The following is a 20,239-nucleotide window of genomic DNA, read 5'->3' on the forward strand; positions in this document are numbered from 1 at the left end:
GGAATAGACCTTGTGAGAAAGTAAATTGGTGTAGGACTGTTACGTACCAGCAGCAACAGAAACACAACGAGCAAGGTTTCAACATTAAAACCTATTTATTAACAACTACTTCTAATAAAAAAACGCTAAATATCAGACATTGGCCAAAATAAACCGCGGTGTGTGTGGCCAGTTCCCAAACCGCCAAGTCTAGGAACAGTTCTCAAAGTTTTACGATGGCAAACCAGTTCAGTTCAGCAAGTCACGAAGCAAAACAATGAGCAAGGGCTTCTGAAAACCACGCTAGAATGTAGAGAGAAGGGGTTTACCGATTTCACAAGTTCCACGATGGAACCAATACAACGCCCCAGTCGCCGAAGATCTCTGTTGCTTTGTTCCGAAATATCTGCCACACCGAGGGCACTCGATACGTGGCCGCCCACAGATATACCTGCTTCCCAGTACGGTTAACGACAAAGTGCACTCCACAGATTGCTTCAAAAATCCATGTATGGATTGTAAAGTGACAGTCACATAACTAATGGGCTTCACCCATAGATACAGAGGCTGGCAATCAGTGCTACCAACTCTCACGTCTCTCTCCCTCTCTCACTCGTTATCTGTGGCCAGGTTTGGGAATCAGCTCACAGACAGACACGTCTGCAGTTGCCAGCACTTCAATGAATCAGTCTACACTCACCTGCAGCATTCCAGTTACAGTATCCCGGTGATCCGCTTCCATTCGTGGCAGTCAGACAAAGCCACACACTACCGTTCAGGTGCCTTAAAGGGACACTCCCCAAGTAGCAACCTGGGGCTCATAACAAGGACAATTAGAACCATAGGACCATAGAACACTACAGCACAGAAAACAGGCCATTTGGCCCTTCTAGTCTGTGCCGAAACTTTATTCCGCTAGTCCCATTGACCTGCACCCAGCCCATAACCCTCCAGACCTCTCCCGTCCATGTATCTATCCAATTTATTCTTCAAACTTAAGAGTGAGCCCGCATTTACCACGTCAGATGGCAGCTCGTTCCACACTCCCACCACTCTCTCAGTGAGGAAGTTCCCCCTAATGTTCCCCCTAAACCTTTCCCCTTTCACCTTAAAGCCATGTCCTCTCGTACTTATCTCTCCTAATCTAGGTGGAAAGAGCCTATTCGCATTTACTCTGTCTATACCCCTCATAATTTTGTAAACCTCTATCAAATCCCCCCTCATTCTTCTACGCTCTGAGGAATAAAGTCCTATCCTGTTCAATCTATCCCTGTAACTCAACTCCTGAAGACCCGGAAACATTCTAGTGAATCTTCTCTGCACCCTTTCAATCTTACTGATATCTTTCTTATAGTTAGGTGACCAGAACTGCACACAAGACTCCAAATTTGGCCTCACCAATGACTTAAACAACCTCACCATAACATCCCCACTCCCATGCTCAATACTTTGGTTTATGAATGCCAGGATGCCAAAAGCCTTCTTCACAACCCTGTCTACCCGTGACGCCACTTTCAGGGAATTATGTATCTGAACTCCCAGATCGCTTTGTTTTACTAGAGTATGAGGCAGGAACTAGGGAGAGTTTATTGGCTGTTTTTGGGCAAGTCTACATCTGATATGTGGGGGGTGTTTAAAGACCAACTGCGCAGAGTACAGGACAGGGATGTTCCACTGAGAAGGAGACAAGAATGGCAAGGTAGGGATCCTAGGATGACAAGATGTTGTGAATTTAGTCAAGAAGAAAAAGGAAGTGTACGTAAGGGTTTAGGAAGCTAAACTCAAACAGGTCCCTTGAGGAATATAAAGAAACTAGAAAAGAAATAGACCAGTGAGTCTGACATCAGTGGTGGGAAGTTACTGGAGAGGATTCTTAGGCTTATGATTTATGAGCATTTGGAAAACCACAGCCTAATTAGGGACAGTTAGCATGGCTTTGTGTGGGGTAGGTCACGCCTGATTGAGTTTTTGGAGGAGGTGACGAGGGTGATCGATGAAGGTAGAGCTGTGGATGTTGTCTACATGGATTTCAGTAAGGTGTGTGACTAGGTCCCTCACGGGAGGCTCACCCAGAAGATTAATGTGCATGGGATCCACGGTGACTTGGCCGTTTGGATTCAGAACTGGCTTGCCCATAGAAGACAGAGGGTAGTGGCCGATGGGACTTACTCTGGCTGGAGGTCCGTGACTAGTGGTGTTCTGCAGGGATCCGTACTGGGACCTCTGCTGTTTGTGATGTATGTAAATGACCTGGATGAAAACGTGGACGGGTGGGTTAGTAAGTTCACAAACGATACAAAGATTGGTGGTGTTGTGGATAGCGTAGGAGACTGCCAAAGGATACAGCTGGATATAGATCAGTTACAGATATGGGCGGAGAAATGGCAGATGGAGTTTAATCCGGCCAAATGTGAAGTGTTGCACGTTGGGAGATCAAATATAAAGGGACAGTACACTGTTAGTGGCAGTTCCCTTATCAGTAGATGTACAGAAGGATCTTGGGGTCCAAGTCCATAGCTCCCTGAAAGTGGCTGCACAGGTTGTTAGGGCGGCAAAGAAGGCATATGGAACGCTTGTCCTTGAGGCATTGAGTTCAACAGTCAGGAAGTCATGTTGCAGCTTTATAATACTCTGGTTTGGCTGCATCTGGAGTATTGCATTCAGTTCTGGTCGCCCCATTACAGGAAGGATGTGGAGGCTTTGGAGAGGGTGCAGAAGAGGTTCACCAGGACGCTTCCTGGATTAGAGGACATGTACTATAAGGAGAGGATGGACAAACTTGGGTTGTTTTCTCTGGAGCGTCAGAGGCTGAGGGGAGATCTGATGGAAGTTTGTAAGATTATCAGAGGCACAGATAGAGTAGACAGCCAATATCTTTTTCCCAGGGTCAGAATGTCTAATACCAGAGGGCGTGCATTTAAGGTGAGGGGGAGAAGTTCAAAGGAGATGTGCGGGACAAGTTTTTTACGCGGAGAGTGGTGGACGTCTGGAATGTGCTGCCAGGGGTGGGGGTGGAGGCAGATACAATAGAGGCGATTAAGAGGCTCTTAGATCGATACATGAATATGCAGAGAATGGAGGGATATGATGCATGTGTAGGCAGAAGGGATTAGGTGTCATCAGTTTAATTAGTTCAGCACAACATTGTGGGCCGAAGGGCCTATTCCTGCCCTGTACTGTCCTATGTTCAAAACTTTATGTTATGCATCAGGAATTTCATACATTCAGAAAAGGTGGTGTTCAGAATCCTGTCGAAGCAGTTTAGATAAGCATTGTCCATTGCAAGTTTGGTCTTGGACAAGGAGTTCTAAACCGAGGTGATTCTGGTCTATGGATAGATGTGAGCCCACCCAGGTGCTGGGTGTAAAATTGTCCCTGTCTGTTCTAGGAATGGGAGGGGCGAACCTGCAGACTATTTCTCTGGGTCAGGGACAAGGCCCCATCGCTGGAAAGATGATCGTAAAGGTAAGTCTTTGTTGACATACATTGTCAGAGCCACTCATTTCATTTCCTGCCCATGTTTTCCAAGAGGAGAGACATTCACAGATCCCAGGAAGCTCAGAATTCCAAAACCTCTCTGGGAGTTAGATTTCCTCGATGCCAGGAGTACATTTATTCCACCTTGACCTGTGAGCAAGTCGGAACAGCAGTGCTTCCCATGGGAAAAAGGAGGAGAAATCACTGAAGCAGTATCCCAACCGTAACCTGACAACAAGGGGCGGGGGGGTACGGGGGAGACGGGGGGGTACGGGAGAGACGGGGGGGTACGGGAGAGATGGGGGGGTACGGGAGAGACGGGAGGGTACGGGGGAGACGGGGGGGTACGGGAGAGACGGGAGGTACGGGGGAGACGGGGGGGTACGGGAGAGACGGGGGGGTACGGGAGAGACGGGAGGGTACGGGGGAGACGGGGAGTACGGGAGAGACGGGGGGTACGGGGGAGACGGGGAGTACGGGGGAGACAGAGGGTACGGGGGAGACGGGGGGGTACGGGGGAGACGGGGGGGTACGGGAGAGACGGGGGGGTACGGGAGAGACGGGAGGGTACGGGGGAGACGGGGGGGTACGGGGGAGACGGGGGTATGGGGGAGACGGGGGGTACGGGAGAGACGGGGGGGTACGGGAGAGACGGGAGGGTACGGGGGAGACGGGGGGTACGGGGGAGACGGGGGGTACGGGAGAGACGGGGGGGTACGGGAGAGACGGGCGGGTACGGGGGAGACGGGAGGGTACGGGAGAGGTGGGGGGTACGGGAGAGACGGGGGGGTACGGGGGAGACGGGAGGGTACGGGGAGACGGGGGGGTACGGGAGAGACGGGGGGGTACGGGAGAGATGGGGGGTACGGGAGAGACGCAGGGTACGGGACAGATGGGAGGGTACGGGAGAGGTGGGAGGGTACGGGGGAGACGGGGGGGTACGGGAGAAACAGGGGGTACAGGAGAGACGGGAGTACAGGAGAGTACGGGAGAGATGGGGGGTACGGGAGAGACGGGGGGTACAGGAGAGACGGGGGGTACGGGAGAGACGGGGGGGTACGGGAGAGACGGGGGGTACGGGAGAGACGGGGGGTACAGGACAGACGGGAGGGTACGGGAGAGGTGGGAGGGTACAGGGGAGACGGGGGAGGTACGGGAGAGTACGAGAGAGACAGGAGGGTACGGGAGAGGCTCAGGGGATGAGGCTAGGCCAGGCTCACACACGGTGCCGATTCCCATCCGCAGTGGTGAGACGGCCCATCGGGACGTCACCTCTGTCTGTTTGTCCATTCGTGCTTCCGTTTACGTGAGTAATCGTGTTTCCACCCGAGGCGCGTAGAGGGCAGCCGAACACTCCAGGACAACGAGGAAGGTTGTTAAATCATTGCCCTCATCTTAGTCCCGGTGAAACCAAGTAAATGAACTTGTATCTTAAGTCGTCTGTCGTTCCAAAGTGGCGAGAGGTCGTGCCAACTGCAAAACGTACCGTCTGATGTGGATGGAGCATTGGAGAGAGAGCCGGCACTGGGAGTGAGGGGCCAGGAGTAGGGCAGTGAGGGATGAGGGATCGGGGATGAGGGAACGTGAGCGAGGGGTGAGGGAGCGAGGGGTGAGGGGTGAGGGAGTGAGGGAGCGAGGGGTGAGGGGTGAGGGGTGAGGGACCAGAGGTGAGGCGTGAGAGTTGAGGGGCCAGGGGTGAGGGATCGGCAGCGAGGGGTGAGGGGCCGAGGGTGAGGCAGTGAGGGGTGAGGGGCCAGGGGCGAGGGGCTGGGAGCTGGGAGTGAGGGATCGGGTGAGGGGCCGGGGGTGAGGGGCCGGGGGTGAGGGGCCGCTCTCTGTCACCGTGTCCCTGTACAGGCGGCCGAGGAGGGGGCCTGGCTGGTGCTGCAGAACTGCCACCTGGCCCGCAGCTGGTTACCGGAGCTGGAGCAGATTTGCGAGGAGCTGCTCACCGACGGTGACAGGACCAGTGCCAACTTCCGGCTGTGGCTGACCAGTTACCCCTCCCAGGACTTCCCCGTCTCCCTGCTGCAGAACGGGATCAAGATGACCACCGAGCCGCCAAAGGGACTGCGAGCCAACCTGCTGAGGTCCTATCTCAGCCACCCCATCTCCGACCCGCTCTTCTTCGCTGGCTGCAACAAGCCTCAGGTGAGTGGCCGAGCCTACCCGCACTCCCCCCGCACCCTGGCTGGGCGGTCAGCCCGGGTCCCCGCCTGTAGATCGGGAGTGGGTGGGAGCCGGTGTCAGTGGGGGAAGGTGGGACTGGCCCAGAGGCTGTAAAATGGGGCAAGGTCACGGTCAGAGACAGGGCATGGAACTCGGGTGGGTTGAGGTGCAAGTCGGGGCAAAAAATTCGGAAGGAGCTGTGGTCGATATGTAAATGGGGTAGGGTAGGGGTGTTAATGGATGGGGTGGGTGTATAAATGGGGGTGGGTGTGTAAATGGGGGTGGGTTCTGGGTGTAAATCAGATGGAGGTTGTAAATGGGAACACTGTGGGAAGCTGGAGAAGAAACTGCGGGAGCCCTGGCTGAGATATTTGCATCATCGTTAGCTGCGGGTGAGGTGCTGGTAGACTGGAGGTTGGCGAATGTTGTGCCTTTGTTTAAGAAGGGCTGCAGAGAAAAACCTGGGAACTAGAGACCAGTAAGTCTAACACCTGTGGTAGGTAAGTTACTAGAGGGGATTCTGAGGGATAGGATATACAAGCTAGGGCTGATTAGGGAGAGTCAGCACGGCTTTGTGTGTGGGAGATCACGTTTCATGAATTTGATTGAGTTTTTTAAAGAAGTAACCAAGAAGGTCGATGAGGGCAGGGCAATAGACGTGGTCTATATGGACTTCAGTGAGGCCTTTGATAAGGTTCCACATGATGGGCTGCTCTGGGAGGTTAGATCGCATGGGATCCAGGGAGAGCTGGTTAATTGGATACACAATTGGCTCGATGGCAGGAGGCAGAGGACGATGGTGGAAGGTTGTTTCTCGGACTGGAGGCCCGTGACTAGTGGTGTTCCCCGGGGCCCGGTGCTGGGTCCATTGTTGTTTGCCATCTATGTCAATGATTTGGACGAGAACGTACAGGGCAGGGTCAGTAAGTTTGCAGATGACACTAAATAGGTGGTGTCATTGACAGTGAGGATGGTTATCGGGGTTTACAGAGGGATCTTGATCAGCTGGGGAAGTGGGCCGAGGAACGGCAAATGGAGTTTAATTCGGATAAGTGTGAGGTGTTGGGAATACAAATGAGGGTCGGACTTTCACAGTGAACAGTAGGGCCCTGGGGAGTGTTGTGGAACAGAGGGAACTAGAAGTACAGGTACGTGGTTCCCTGAAAGTGGAGTCACAGGTAGACAGGGTGGTGAAGAAGGTTTCTGGCACGCTGGCCTTCATCAGTCGGGCCAGTGAGTACAGAAGTTGGGATGTTATGTTGCTGTTGGACAGGACGTTGGTGAGGCTCCATATGGAATATTGTGCTCAGTTCTGGTCACCCTGCCATTGAGCTGGAAAGAGTGCAGAGGAGATTTACGAGGATGATGCTGGGACTTGAGGGACTGAATTACGGAGAGAAGTTGAGCAGGTTGGGAATCTTTTCATTGGATTGTAGGAGAATGAGGGGCGATCTTATGGAGGTGCATAAAATCGTGAGGGGCAGAGATAGGGTGAATGCACTCAGTCTTTTTCCCAGGGTTGGGGAATCAAGAACTAGAGGGCACAGATTTAAGGTGAGAGGGGAGAGATTTAGTAGGAAATTGAGGGACAACTTTTTCACCCAGAGGGTGGTCAGTATGTGGAACGAGCTGCCAGAGGAAGTGGTTGAGGCAGGAACATTAACAATATTTAAAAGGTATTTGGACAGGTACACGGATAGGAAAGGTTTAGAGGGATATGGGCCAAACACGGGCAAATGGGACCCGCTTAGATGGGAATATTGGTCAGCATGGACCAGTTGGGCCGAAGGGCCTGTTTCTGCGCTGTGTGACTCTGTGACTGTGAGCTGGGGACTGTTGAATTCAGGTCATTGCACCTTCCAAGAATCTCCATTTTTACATTTAGCTCCAAGGTGGGAAAACGATCTCCAGGAGTGATCTCCCGACACCCATTGTATTTGTAGAGGGTTTTTAACTCCCCGTCCCTTGCCCCGACAGGTTTGGGAGAAGCTCCTCTTTGCCCTGTGCCTCTTCCATGCTCTCATTCAAGAGCGCCGCATGTTTGGCTCAATCGGATGGAACGTTCCCTACCAGTTCAACGAATCCGACCTGAGGATCAGTGCAAGGCAAGTTCAGGTATGTCCCCGCGACTGTAAGCCTTACCCTGAAGGACTAAATGTACCCTGTCGTATGATTCCCGATACATTGCTGTACCAGCCACTGCTGATGGTTGAACATTGACTCCTTCAGTGAAGGAATGTTTGGGAGCTCGGCCTCAGTGAACAGCCGTGGGACTGGGTTGTTGTTGCTTGAGAGAGTGGTGGGGCACCGATGTAGTGCTGGGGTAATGGAGAGCGGGGCTCTCTGGGTGCAGCCCTGGTGAAAGCTGGCAGTGGGTGCCACAGTGGTGTGGGTCAGTTTGAGAAAATCAACAAGTCTTGGCCATTCACCCTGAGGTTGCAAGTCGGGGGCATGCTGCCGAGGGTGGACAACGTTAGTCACATGGTCACAAAGCTCAGAAACAGGACCTTTGGCCCACCAAGTCAATGCCGTCCACCAACCACCTATTTCCACACAAGGTGAGGGAGTAAATTTATAGGTTGTTGTGCTTGCAAAGCACAGTGGTGTAGCGGTTAGCGTAATGCTATTACAGCGCCAGCGACCCGGGTTCAATTCCGGCCGTTGTCTGTAAGGAGTTTGTACGTTCTCCCCATGTCTGCGTGGGTTTCCTCCGGGTGCTCCGGTTTCCTCCCACATTCCAAAGACGTACGGGTTAGGAAGTTGTGGACGTGCTATGTTGGCGCTGGAAGCGTGGCGACACTTGCGGGCTGCCCCCAGAACACTCTATGCAAAAGATGCACTTCACTGTGTGTTTCGATGTATGTGTGACTAATAAAGAAATCTTATCTTATCTTCTCAAAGGTGTAGCGCAGATGGGTGTGTGTACATTGAAGAATACCCTTCAGAGTATACCATGCATCATTGCACCAGGCTCTTCTGTTAGTTGAGAGTCACTGCCTTCAGTAAAGGATGTTCTGTCGATAGCTCCACCTCTGTCTGGCACTGCAGAGCTAGCATAGAAAGATCCCATAAACACCCAGCAGACCAGATTGCACGAACCCCTGTGGGGCTGCGCTGCGCGTTGCAGGGTCTCCGCACTGGGGCTCTGCAGGGTGAATGCGCTGAAGTCTGGTGCTCCTACCTCTGCCCTCCCCCTCTGTTCCTCATTCTACTGAGCCCAGAGACAGGATGCATTTCATATCTGGCCCATCCGAATTACACTGGCCATAGCGGGTACACTTCAGTGGGGCCAATGACTGCCATTCAAAGGGGAGTGAGTGAAATGTTACTTTAGTTTGATTAATATCAATGTCTTCAATTAATTTACTTGAATACTTTAGACAAGATAAGGTAAGATGTCTTTATTAGTCACATGTACGTCGAAACACACAGTGAAGTGCATCTTTTGCGTAGAGTGTTCTGGCGAGCAGCCCGCAAGTGTTGCCACGCTTCCAGCACCAACATAGCATGCCCACAACTTCCTAACCCGTACATCTTTGGAATGTGGGAGGAAACCGGATCACCCGGAGGAAACCCACGCAGTCATGGGGAGAACGTACACACTCCTTACAGACAGCGGCGGGAATTGAACCCGGGTCGCTGGCACTGTAATAGCGTTACACTAACCGCTACACTACACTTATTTAAACATATTTCCACTGTTTCTGAATACCTCAGACAAGTGGAGACATTGAGAGGGAAGGGCCTGGTCCTGGTCCCGAGCGTTTGGGAGACCCACCCTTGGGTGGGGTCTCGCCAGTGCACCCTGTGGGACACCTGAGGTGTGAGACTCGTGGTCACTGGGATCACGTGGTGGTGGATGGTAAATGTAGCCACAGGGACCCCACACGAGGTGAGGACAATCACAACCCATTCACAGAGTTGACCTGCTGAAAGAGTAAATATTCAAGACATCACGGAGAGCCACCAACCCATCCTGCCATTAGACCGTGCCAGATGTCCACCTACAAGAGCGGGGGGGTGGGGGGGGGGCCACATCCACAGTTTGGTGCCCCAAGAATACAGCATCGCCGCCCCCCCTCCACTTTACCCACCAAGTGTGGGTCCACGCACTCCCATCGCCGGAGTGAAGTCTGACACCCAAGAGGGAACGGACCCCTGAACCAGACCTGACAAGGAGAAGTCCCTGGGAGCAGGGTACAGGGCTGACAGTGCAGGGGAGTGCAGGGGGGCACGGGGGGGGAGGGGGGGGAGCGCAAAGTGCCATTTTTTAAAATTCCTTTATTGCAAAACACAATCTACAATACTACAAAACTACAACAAACACGGAGACAGTAGTGACTAAACACAGTCACCAACACAAACTAAATTAAATTAAAGTATCCCCATCCCTACCAAGGATGGCGCTTATCCCCTGTGGTGCCCAGTGGTCCTGGAACGCCTCCATGGTACCCGTGGACACTGCATATTCCGTCTCCACAGTTACCCGGGCACGGACATAAGCCCGGAACATCTCGAGGCAGTCCGCCCGGGCAGCACCCTCCACTACCCGCTTCCAGAACCTGCAGATAGCCACCTTAGCTGGCCCCAGGAGCAAGTTCACCAAGATATCCTCAGCCCTCCTTGCCCCCCCTCCCCTCCTCACTGGGTGACCGCAGATGAACAGGTCGGGGCTAAAGTGCAGCCAGAAGGTGAGGACCATCCCCTGCAGATATGAGAAAAGGGGCCGCAGCCTCGCACACTCCATGTACATGTGGTACACGGTCTCCTCCAGCCCACGGAAGTCGCAGGGCACGCCTGGGGGTGGGGGGGGAGCGCAGGGCGCCGCTGGGGGGCTGCGCAGCTTTGCCTCTGGGCCTGTGGAACTTGCTCGGTAACCGTGATCGAGCCTGGAGGCTGGCTGCCATAACGTGCCCTTGGTGACGTGCCCACAGATCTTCCTGAACGAGTACAGTCAGGTCCCCCTGGAGGCCCTGACCTACCTGACGGGCGAGTGTAACTACGGGGGCCGCATCACCGATGACCATGACCGGACGCTGCTCCTCAGCCTCCTGCAGAATTTCTTCTGCCCAGCAGCCATCAGCGACGCCCGCCACAGCTTCTCCCCCAGTGGCATTTACTTCATCCCCGCAGCCGGCAGCTACGAAGGGTATCTGGAATACATAAAGCAGTTGCCTCTCAACGCCGATCCTGAGGTACGGCAGGGAGGGGGCGGTGCGGGTGTGCACTGGGGCAGCGGGTGGGTGGGAGCAGTCAGGGGCAGGTCACACTGTTACAGCGGGAAGCCCGCTCACCCCGGCTAGCTGTCAGGACAGGCCGGGGTGGGAGAGGGGGGGACAGGAGAAGGAGGGAGGGAGAGGAGGGGAGGGAGAGGGAGAGGAGGGGAGGGAGAGGAGGGGAGGGAGAGGGAGAGGAGGGGAGGGAGAGGAGGGGAGGGAGAGGAGGGGAGGGAGAGGGAGAGGAGGGGAGGGAGAGGGAGAGGAGGGGAGGGAGAGGAGGGGAGGGAGAGGGAGAGGAGGGGAGGGAGAGGGAGAGGAGGGGAGGGAGAGGAGGGGAGGGAGAGGGAGAGGGAGAGGAGGGGAGGGAGAGGGAGAGGAGGGGAGGGAGAGGGAGAGGAGGGGAGGGAGAGGAGGGGAGGGAGAGGGAGGGAGAGGGAGAGGGAGAGGAGGGGAGGGAGAGGGAGAGGGAGAGGAGGGAAGGAGGGAGAGGGGAGGGAGAGGGGAGGGAGAGGGAGGGAGAGGGAGAGGAGGGGAGGGAGAGAGAGAGGGAGGGAGAGGGAGAGGAGGGGAGGGAGAGGAGGGGAGGGAGAGGAGGGAAGGGGAGGGAGGGAGAGGGAGAGGAGGGGAGGGAGAGGGAGGGAGAGGGAGGGAGAGGGAGAGGAGGGAAGGAGGGAGGGAGGTAGTTGCAGCAGTCAGGAAGCTCCGAACTGGATGCATCCTGTCAGCTGCGAACAGTAACTGTTCGGGTTAAGGGTTGTGACAAAGTGCTCTCTGGGCTGCCACACGTTGTTCAAGCTGCTGGGGTTGGAGGGAGAAGATTGCTGAGGGGAGTGAGGGTGTGAGGGAAGTTTGAGTGGGCAGTGGGCCGCAGAAATAGGAGCAGAAAACTAAACGCTGGAGGAACTCAGCGGGTCGGGCAGCATCTGTGGAGGGAAACAGATAGTCGACGTTTCGGGTCGAGACCCTTCATCAGGACCGGAAGGATGTGGAGGCTCTGGAGAGGGTGCAGAGGAGGTTTACCAGGATGCTGCCTGGATTAGAGGGCAGGTGCTTAAAGGAGAGGCTGGACACACATGGGTTGTTCTCTCTGGAGTGGCGGAGGCTGAGGGGAGACCTGATAGAGGTTTGTAAAATTATGAGAGGCATAGACAGGGTTTATTATTGTCACAGGTACTGAGGTACAGCAAAAAGCTTTGTTTTGCATGCCGTCCGTACAGATCATTTCATCACAGCAGTGTATTGAGGTAGTACAAGGGAAAACAATAACAGAATGCAGAATAAAGTGTCACAGCTACAGGGAAAGTGCAGTGCAGGCAGACAATGAGGTGCAGGGCTGCAACGAGATGCAGGGAATGCAGGAATATAGATCAGAGAAGAGATCTAGTTTAATTCAGCATCGTGTTCAGCACAGACATGGTGAGCCGAAGGGCCTGTTCCTGAGCTGGACTGTTCTGTGTTCAGTGCTCAATGTCTCAAGCAGTGCCTCCAGCATTTTGTTTCTGGCAATGGAGGGCGACCTCCTGAGATCACTGCAGGCCAGAGAGGGTAGAACGGGGTGGCAGGTGAGATCAGGGGGAGAGGTTGTGGGGAGATGTCGCAGGGGGAGATCGGCAGGTAGTCCCCAAACTGCAGCAAGCGATGAATCACCTTGGTGTGTTTCAGCGACTCCATTCCACCGAATGCACACATTTCAGTCAAGTTTGTCTCCCCCCAGGTCTTTGGACTGCACGAAAATGCAAATATAATGAAAGAACAAAAGGAAACACAGGAACTTTTTGATGGGATCCTGACCACACTGCCCAGAGAGGCGAGTACATTGTCCCTCCCTGACCACACCCCCTCCCTGACCACACCCCCTCTCTCCGACCACACCCCCTCTCTGACCACACCCCTCCCTGACCACACCCCCTCTCTCTGACCACCCCCTCTCTCTGACCACACCCCCTCTCTCTGACCACACCCCCTCTCTCCGACCACACCCCCTCCCTGACCACACCCCCTCCCTGACCGCACCCCCTCTCTCTGACCACACCCCCTCTCTCCGACCACACCCCTCTCTGACCACACCCCCTCCCTGACCACACCCCTCCCTGACTGCACCCCCTCCCTGACCACACCCCCTCTCTCCGACCACACCCCCTCCCTGACCACACCCCCTCCCTGACCACACCCCCTCTCTCTGACCACACCCCTCCCTGACCACACCCTCTCTGACCACACCCCCTCTCTCCGACCACACCCCCTCTCTGACCACACCCCCTCTCTGACCACACCCCCTCTCTCCGAACACACCCCCTCTCTGACCACACCCCCTCTCTTCGACCACACCCCCTCTCTCCGACCACACCCCTCCCTGACCACACCCCCTCTCTCTGACCACACCCCTCCCTGACCACACCCCTCCCTGACCACACCCCCTCCCTCTGACCACACCCCCTCTCTCCAACCACACCCCCTCCCTGACCACACCCCCTCTCTCCGACCACACCCCCTCTCTCCGACCACACCCCCTCCCTGACCACACCCCCTCTCTCCGACCACACCCCCTCTCTCCGACCACACCCCCTCCCTGACCACACCCCCTCTCTCCGACCACCCCCTCTCTCTAACCACACCCCCTCTCTCTGACCACACCCCCTCCCTGACCACCCCCCCTCTGACCACACCCCCTCTCTCCGACCACACCCCCTCTCTGACCACACCCCCTCTCTCCGACCACACCCCCTCTCTGACCACACCCCCTCCCTGACCACACCCCCTCTCTCTGACCACACCCCCTCTCTCCGACCACACCCCCTCTCTGACCACACCCCTCCCTGACCACACCCCCTCTCTCTGACCACCCCCTCTCTCTGACCACACCCCCTCTCTCTGACCACACCCCCTCTCTCCGACCACACCCCTCCCTGACCACACCCCCTCTCTCCACCACACCCCTTCTCTGACCACACCCCTTCTCTGACCACACCCCCTCTCTCTGACCACACCCCCTCTCTCTCAGCTTCCCCCTCCTGTCCCAACCTCTGGAGAGCGCGGTTTGTTCATCAGTGAGTCCAGGAATACACCTCCAAAGGGCAGCCTCCTCTGCACACTGTACACGTCCACACAGGCCACCCCTCGGTCCAGAGCGCAGACTACATTAGTGTGCCAGCTGGTTGAATCATTTGAACTGTTGGGCTTTAATAATGATCCCCAGTTTACCTCCCCTGTAGGTAAACGGAGGAGAAAGATCGTCAACTGTGATCGTACAGGATCTGGCCACCGACATCCTGTCCAAAATACCTCCTGACTTTGATATTGAGCATGTAATGGTGAGGTATCACCCACGTACGTGGAACTGTGTCATTGGGCTCCGGTCGGTCCCTCCAGCGTTTCACTGAGTGCCAGGCCTGAGGCTGTGAGCCAACAGGGGGTCCATGAAATGGGATGGCTAACTTTAACGGCTTCTGAACATTGACAGCCCTCCGAAGGAGAAGTTCCTCCTATCTCAGTCCTTACGTTCTGACTGCCCCCGGATTCCCCGGTCTCTCCCGGTGTGGCAGCCCTGTCACCTGTCACCCCGGCAGCTGGGCTGCTGAGCTGGGGACTGGTGTTTGACAGGGATCGGTGCTGGGACCACCGTTGTTAACCGTCCTCAACTACGCTCTGGAATCAAAACCACCACTTCTAAATCTTTGTGTGTGTGTGTGTGTGTGTGTGTGTGTGTGTGTGTGTGTGTGTGTGTGTGAGAGAGAGAGTGGATGTATGTGTGTGTAAGGTGGGGTGTGAGAGAGAGAGTGTGTGTGTTAGGATGGGATATGTGTGTGTGTGTGAGAGAGAGACGATGTGTGTATGTGTGTGTTAGGATGGGATATGTGTGTGTGTGTGAGAGTGTGTGTGTGTTAGGGTGGTGTGTGTGATAGAGAGAGAGAGTATGTGTGAGACTGACTGCGTGTGAGAGAGAGAGAGTGTGAGAGAGTGTGTGAGAGAGAGTGTGTGAGAGTGTGTGAGAGAGTGTGTGTGTGAGAGAGTGTGTGTGTGAGAGAGAGTGTGTGAGAGTGTGAGAGAGTGTGTGTGTGAGAGAGAGTGTGAGAGAGAGAGTGTGTGTGAGAGTGTGTGAGAGTGTGTGAGAGAGTGTGTGTGTGTGAGAGTGTGTGAGAGAGAGAGTGTGTGTGTGTGAGAGAGTGTGTGTGAGAGAGAGAGTGTGAGAGAGAGTGTGTGAGAGAGAGAGTGTGTGAGAGTGTGTGTGAGAGTGTGTGTGAGAGTGTGTGAGAGAGTGTGTGTGTGTGAGAGTGTGTGAGAGAGAGTGTGTGAGAGTGTGTGTGAGAGTGTGTGTGAGAGTGTGTGAGAGAGTGTGTGTGTGTGAGAGTGTGTGAGAGAGAGTGTGTGAGAGTGTGTGTGTGTGAGAGTGTGTGTGTGTGAGAGAGTGTGAGCGAGAGAGAGTGTGTGAGAGTGTGTGTGAGAGAGAGAGAGTGAGAGAGAGTGTGTGTGAGAGAGAGTGTGTGAGAGTGTGTGTGAGAGAGTGTGAGTGTGTGTGTGAGTGTGTGTGTGAGTGTGTGTGAGTGTGTGTGTGAGAGTGTGTGTGTGAGAGTGTGTGTGTTAGGGTGGGGTGTGTGAGAGAGTGTGTGTGTTAGGGTGGGATGTGTGTGTATTAGGGCGGGCTGTGGGTGAGAATGCATGTGTGTTAGGGTGGGGTGTGTGAGAGAGTGTGTGTGTTAGGGTGGGATGTGTGTGTATTAGGGCGGGCTGTGGGTGAGAATGCGTGTGTGTTAGGGTGGGGTGTGTGAGAGTGTGTGTGTGATGGGGTGGGGGTGTGTGTGAGAGTGTGTGTATATGTGGTGATGTGTGTATATGTGGTGGCATGTGTGTGTGTGTATGGGGTGGTGTGTGAACGTGCATGGGGTGGGGTTTGTGTGTGTATGGGGTGTGTGTGTATGGGGTGGGGTGTGTATGGGGTGGGGTGTGTATGGGGTGGGGTGTGTATGGGGTGTGTGTGTATGGGGTGGGGTGTGTATGGGGTGGGGTGTGTGTGTGTGTATGGGGTGGGGTGTGTATGGGGTGGGGTGTGTATGGGGTGGGGTGTGTATGGGGTGGGCTGGGGTGTGTATGGGGTGGGGTGGGGTGTGTATGGGGTGGTGTGTGTATGGGGTGGGGTGTATGGGGTGGGGTGGGGTGTTAATGGGGTGGGGTGTGTATGGGGTGGGGTGTGTATGGGGTGGGCTGGGGTGTGTATGGGGTGGGGTGGGGTGTGTATGGGGTGGTGTGTGTATGGGGTGGGGTGTGTATGGGGTGGGGTGTATGGGGTGGGGTGGGATGTTAATGGGGTGGGGTGTGTATGGGGTGGGGTGTGTATGGGGTGGGGTGTGTATGGGGTGGGCTGGGGTGTGTATGGGGTGGGGTGTATGGGGTGGGGTGGGGTGTTAATGGGGTGGGGTGTGTATGGGGTGGGGTGTGTATGGGGTGGGGTGGGGTGTGTATGGGGTGGGGTGTGTATGGGGTGGGGTGGGGTGTGTATGGGGTGGTGTGTGTATGGGGTGGGGTGTGTATGGGGTGGGGTGTGTATGGGGTGGGGTGGGGTGTGTATGGGGTGGTGTGTGTATGGGGTGGGGTGTGTATGGGGTGGGGTGTATGGGGTGGGGTGTGTGTGGGGTGGGGTGGTGTGTGTATGGGGTGGGGTGGGGTGTTAATGGGGTGGGGTGTGTATGGGGTGGGGTGTGTATGGGGTAGGGTGTTAATGGGGTGGGGTGTGTATGGGGTGGGGTGTGTATGGGGTGGGGTGTTAATGGGGTGGGGTGTGTATGGGGTGGGGTGTGTATGGGGTAGGGTGTTAATGGGGTGGGGTGTGTATGGGGTGGGGTGTGTATGGGGTGGGGTGTTAATGGGGTGGGGTGTGTATGGGGTGGGGTGTGTATGGGGTGGGGTGTGTATGGGGTGGGCTGGGGTGTGTATGGGGTGGTGTGTGTGTGTGTATGGGGTGTGTGTGTATGGGCTTGGGTGTGTATGGGGTGAGGTGTGTATGTGCGTGTGTGTACAGAGGGGAATTGTCAGCACTGAAGCAAGCTGCATCAGATGACGATGCCCCAGGGCAGCCTCCCCGCCGTTCTGTGGAAGGCCCAGGCTCCTGCTGCTCTTTGAACGAGGAACAGCTTCCTGACATTAGCCTTGAACTGCCAGCACCAGCTGTTGGGGATGTGTCCCCCTTTTCTCAGCACATACCAGAGGAACTGCTTCTTACCGAACCCATTAAACCACTTAATCGTCTTCATTAACTATTAGTTAATTAGCATTGACCAGCACAGACTCTGATTATCCATTGTTGACTGACTACCATGACCATAGCTGACCATAACTGCTCCTGTTTACCACTGGCCATTGGTGACTATTCCTGACCTCCCCACATTATCTCTGCTGGTTACCAGTGACTGGTCATTACTGACCGTTACTGCTGCTGGTCCCACTGACCCGGACAGGCCTCTCCCGGTCTGAGACAGATGCAGGGGACTCTGTCCCGTCCCGTCCCCTCCGCAGATGTTCGGAGGTCTGTCTGCCGTGGGGTGGGGGCGAGGGGGGGGTGTGCTACACCAGAGGACAAACACAGCCAACCCTTGGAACATCTGCTCTTCACAGAGGAGCAGCAGACCTACAGCGAAGGCGTGGGCAGAAGTGTTGAGCGGGAGTGGGCAGCTGACCACAGCCACCAATACTGCCTTCATCTAGATGGCGCCACTTGCTAGAGCTTAAGGCTGGACGGCGGACGGTGGGGGTAGGGGGGGTGAACCTTGTACTCGGGGAGGACAGTGATCCCCGACTGGCTGGGGGTCAAGTTCGGGGTGTTGGGTTGAGCAGCGAGCTCTCTCCGGATATGGTCCGTTCCCAGCCATAGACCGTGAGACATAGGAGCAGGATTAGGCCACTCGGCCCATTGAGTCTGCTCCGCCATTCGATCATGGCTGGTTTATTCCAACCCCATTCTCCCCGTAACCTTTAACTCCCTTCACCAATCAAGAACCTCTGCCTTAAACACACCCCCATGACTTTGCCTCCACATCCCTCTGTGGCAATGACTTCCACAGGTTCACCAGCCTCTGGCGGAAGAAATTCCTCCTCATCTCCGTTCTGAAGGGACGTCCCTTCATTCCGAGGCTGTGCCCTCGGATCCTGGACTGCCCCAGTGGTGGGCAGTGCCGCCCCGGCTGAGCTCTCCACTGCCGGTCCCAGTGCACCTGTCCCCCGCTGCGGCCCGTCCGGTGGGAGGTGGGAGCTGAGGGTGGACAGGGAGAGCCTCCTGGGGGACGCCGTGCTGGTACAGAGGTGGGCGAGTTCCCCTCCCCGTCCCACAGTGACGTGCGTCTGCCCCACGGGGCCGGTACCCCACCAGGGACGGAGGTGGGCGGGTTCCCCTCCCCGCCCCACAGTGACGTGTGTCTGCCCCACAGGACCGGTACCCCACCAGGGACGGCCAGTCGATGAACACAGTGCTGGCGCAGGAGCTGCAGTGTTTTAACCGCCTGCTGGGGGTGGTGAGGACCAGCCTGAGGGACATCGACAGAGCCACCCGGGGCCTGCTCCTCATGTCCGGCCAGCTGGAAGCCATGTTCGACAGTATGATCGTGGGCAAGGTGCGTCGCCCTGACAACCATCACCGCCTGTGTACGGGGGCGGGGGTGGGGGGCACCCCCTTCCAGTGAGTCCCGGGGAAGTGGGGCAACACCCCAAAGGTCAGCAGTGCCCCGGGGCTCCCACCTCAGCCCTGCACGCACAGACAGTGCCTGGGTCTTCACTGGAAGCTGCTGTGGGCAGGGGTCAGGGGGCTGAGGCATAGGGCAGGAGCTGGGGGTCAGGGGGCTAGGGGCTAGGGTCAAGGGTCAGGTCAGGGACTGGGGTCAGGGGGCAGGGGCTGAGGCACAGGTCAGGGGGCAGGGGTCAGGGTCTGAGGCACAGGTCGGGGGGGCAGGGGGTGTGGTTAGCTAACTGGGGTTAGGGGTCAGGGCAGGGTCTGCGGTCAGGGGACGGGCTGTGGTTGGGTCAGGGGCTGAGGCACGGGTCAGAGGGCAGGGGTTGTTAGCTGGCTGGGGTCAGGGGTCAGGGCAGGGGCTGGGGTCAGTGGCAGGGGCTGGTTTCGGGACAGGGGTTGGGGTCAGGGGCTAGGCAGGGCAGGGTCGGGCAGGAGCTGGGGTAGGGGTCAAGGGGCAGGGGCTGTGGTTAGGTGGTGTGGGTCAGGGGTGGGCAGGGTCTGGGGTCAGGGGCTGGGGTCAGGGATCAGGGGCTGTGATCAAGGGGCAAAGGGCAGAGGTAGGCCATGGAGCGCGGGAGGCTCTGTATTTGAGATGTCCGTTGCTGCCCCCACCTCCGGCCTCAGACGTACTGGGACCTGCCGCGGAGTCAGCCTGTGCCATCTTGGCCGAGCTCTCCCCCGCTGGTCCCAGAACACCTGACTGCAGGCTTGTGGGAGGTGGAGCCGGCATCCGGGAGAGTCAGATCCAAGGGATGATCTCAGGAGGTCCAATCACAGTGGTGGGGTGTGACCTCCACTCCCACTGGCTTCCCATCCAAAGGCATCTCTGAGCCCCCGTCTCCGGACGGATCCCACACTGGGACACTAAGCCCAAGGACCTTGGGGTACCGGGTCAGTGTATCCCAGGGTCCCGGTCCCGTGGAGCGGGGGAGCGGGGGACACCGGAGACTGCAGGTGCTGGAACGGGGAGCCACGCACGAAACCGGCGGGGGAACGCAGCCGGTCGGGCAGCGGGAAGTGGGCGGTCGACAGCTCGGGCCGGGGCCCTTCATCAGGACCAAGGGTGTAGAGGGAAGGGAGGCAGTACGAGGAGGAGAGAGGGAGGGGTGAGGCAGGGACTTGGGGTGGGGGGTGAGGGGTGAACCAGGTGAGGTGTGGATAATGGGACAGTGGAGCCCGGTGGGGGGAGGGGGAGAGAGGAGGGGTGAGACAGAGGGAGGGAGGTGAGAGGTACAACTGGATCAGGCTGGGAGGGTGGGCAGTGGGAGCACCATGGGTGGGGGAGGGTGAAGAGACTGGCTGAGGAAGGGGATGGGGGACGGGAGGGAGGGATTCTGGGTGGTCCGGAAGAAGAAGGGGGTAGGGGTGGGGGAGTGGGTTACCTGGAACTGGAAGGTACAATGCTCATACCGTTGGGCAGCAGACGACCCAGGCAGGAGACATGAGGTGTGGTCCGCGGAGACGGGAGATGGCGCATCTTTGCTGCGCGTGTGCAGCTCCCCTGTGCAGGGTAATTGGGCAGTCAGTCACCTCTCTCCGGGTTGGGCGGTGAGTTGGGGAGGTGAGCTTCTGCAAGTGGGGCGAGGGGTGTGGGTGCCAGGACTGGGTGGTGACGTGACCCTGGGGTTGAGGATGGGGAGCAGAGGGCTGTGGGGGACACAGTGACCACTGAGGATAACGG

At 56.6% G+C, this 20,239-nt stretch overlaps 1 protein-coding gene across 1 annotated transcript in view; it reads left to right on the forward strand.

Moving 5' to 3' along the window:
* The window catches only part of LOC127580592 (dynein axonemal heavy chain 3-like), a 230,133-nt gene that overhangs the window by 195,623 nt on the left and 14,271 nt on the right, over positions 1 to 20,239 (forward strand). The window contains 7 exon segments of the mRNA XM_052034178.1: positions 3,368 to 3,444; positions 5,314 to 5,607; positions 7,603 to 7,740; positions 10,560 to 10,820; positions 12,559 to 12,651; positions 14,057 to 14,155; positions 18,260 to 18,442. Of these exon segments, the coding sequence (XP_051890138.1) occupies positions 3,368 to 3,444; positions 5,314 to 5,607; positions 7,603 to 7,740; positions 10,560 to 10,820; positions 12,559 to 12,651; positions 14,057 to 14,155; positions 18,260 to 18,442 (1,145 nt within the window).

This window comes from Pristis pectinata, chromosome 19 (genome assembly GCF_009764475.1).
Source record: "Pristis pectinata isolate sPriPec2 chromosome 19, sPriPec2.1.pri, whole genome shotgun sequence".
Taxonomy (NCBI): Eukaryota; Metazoa; Chordata; class Chondrichthyes; order Rhinopristiformes; family Pristidae; genus Pristis; species Pristis pectinata.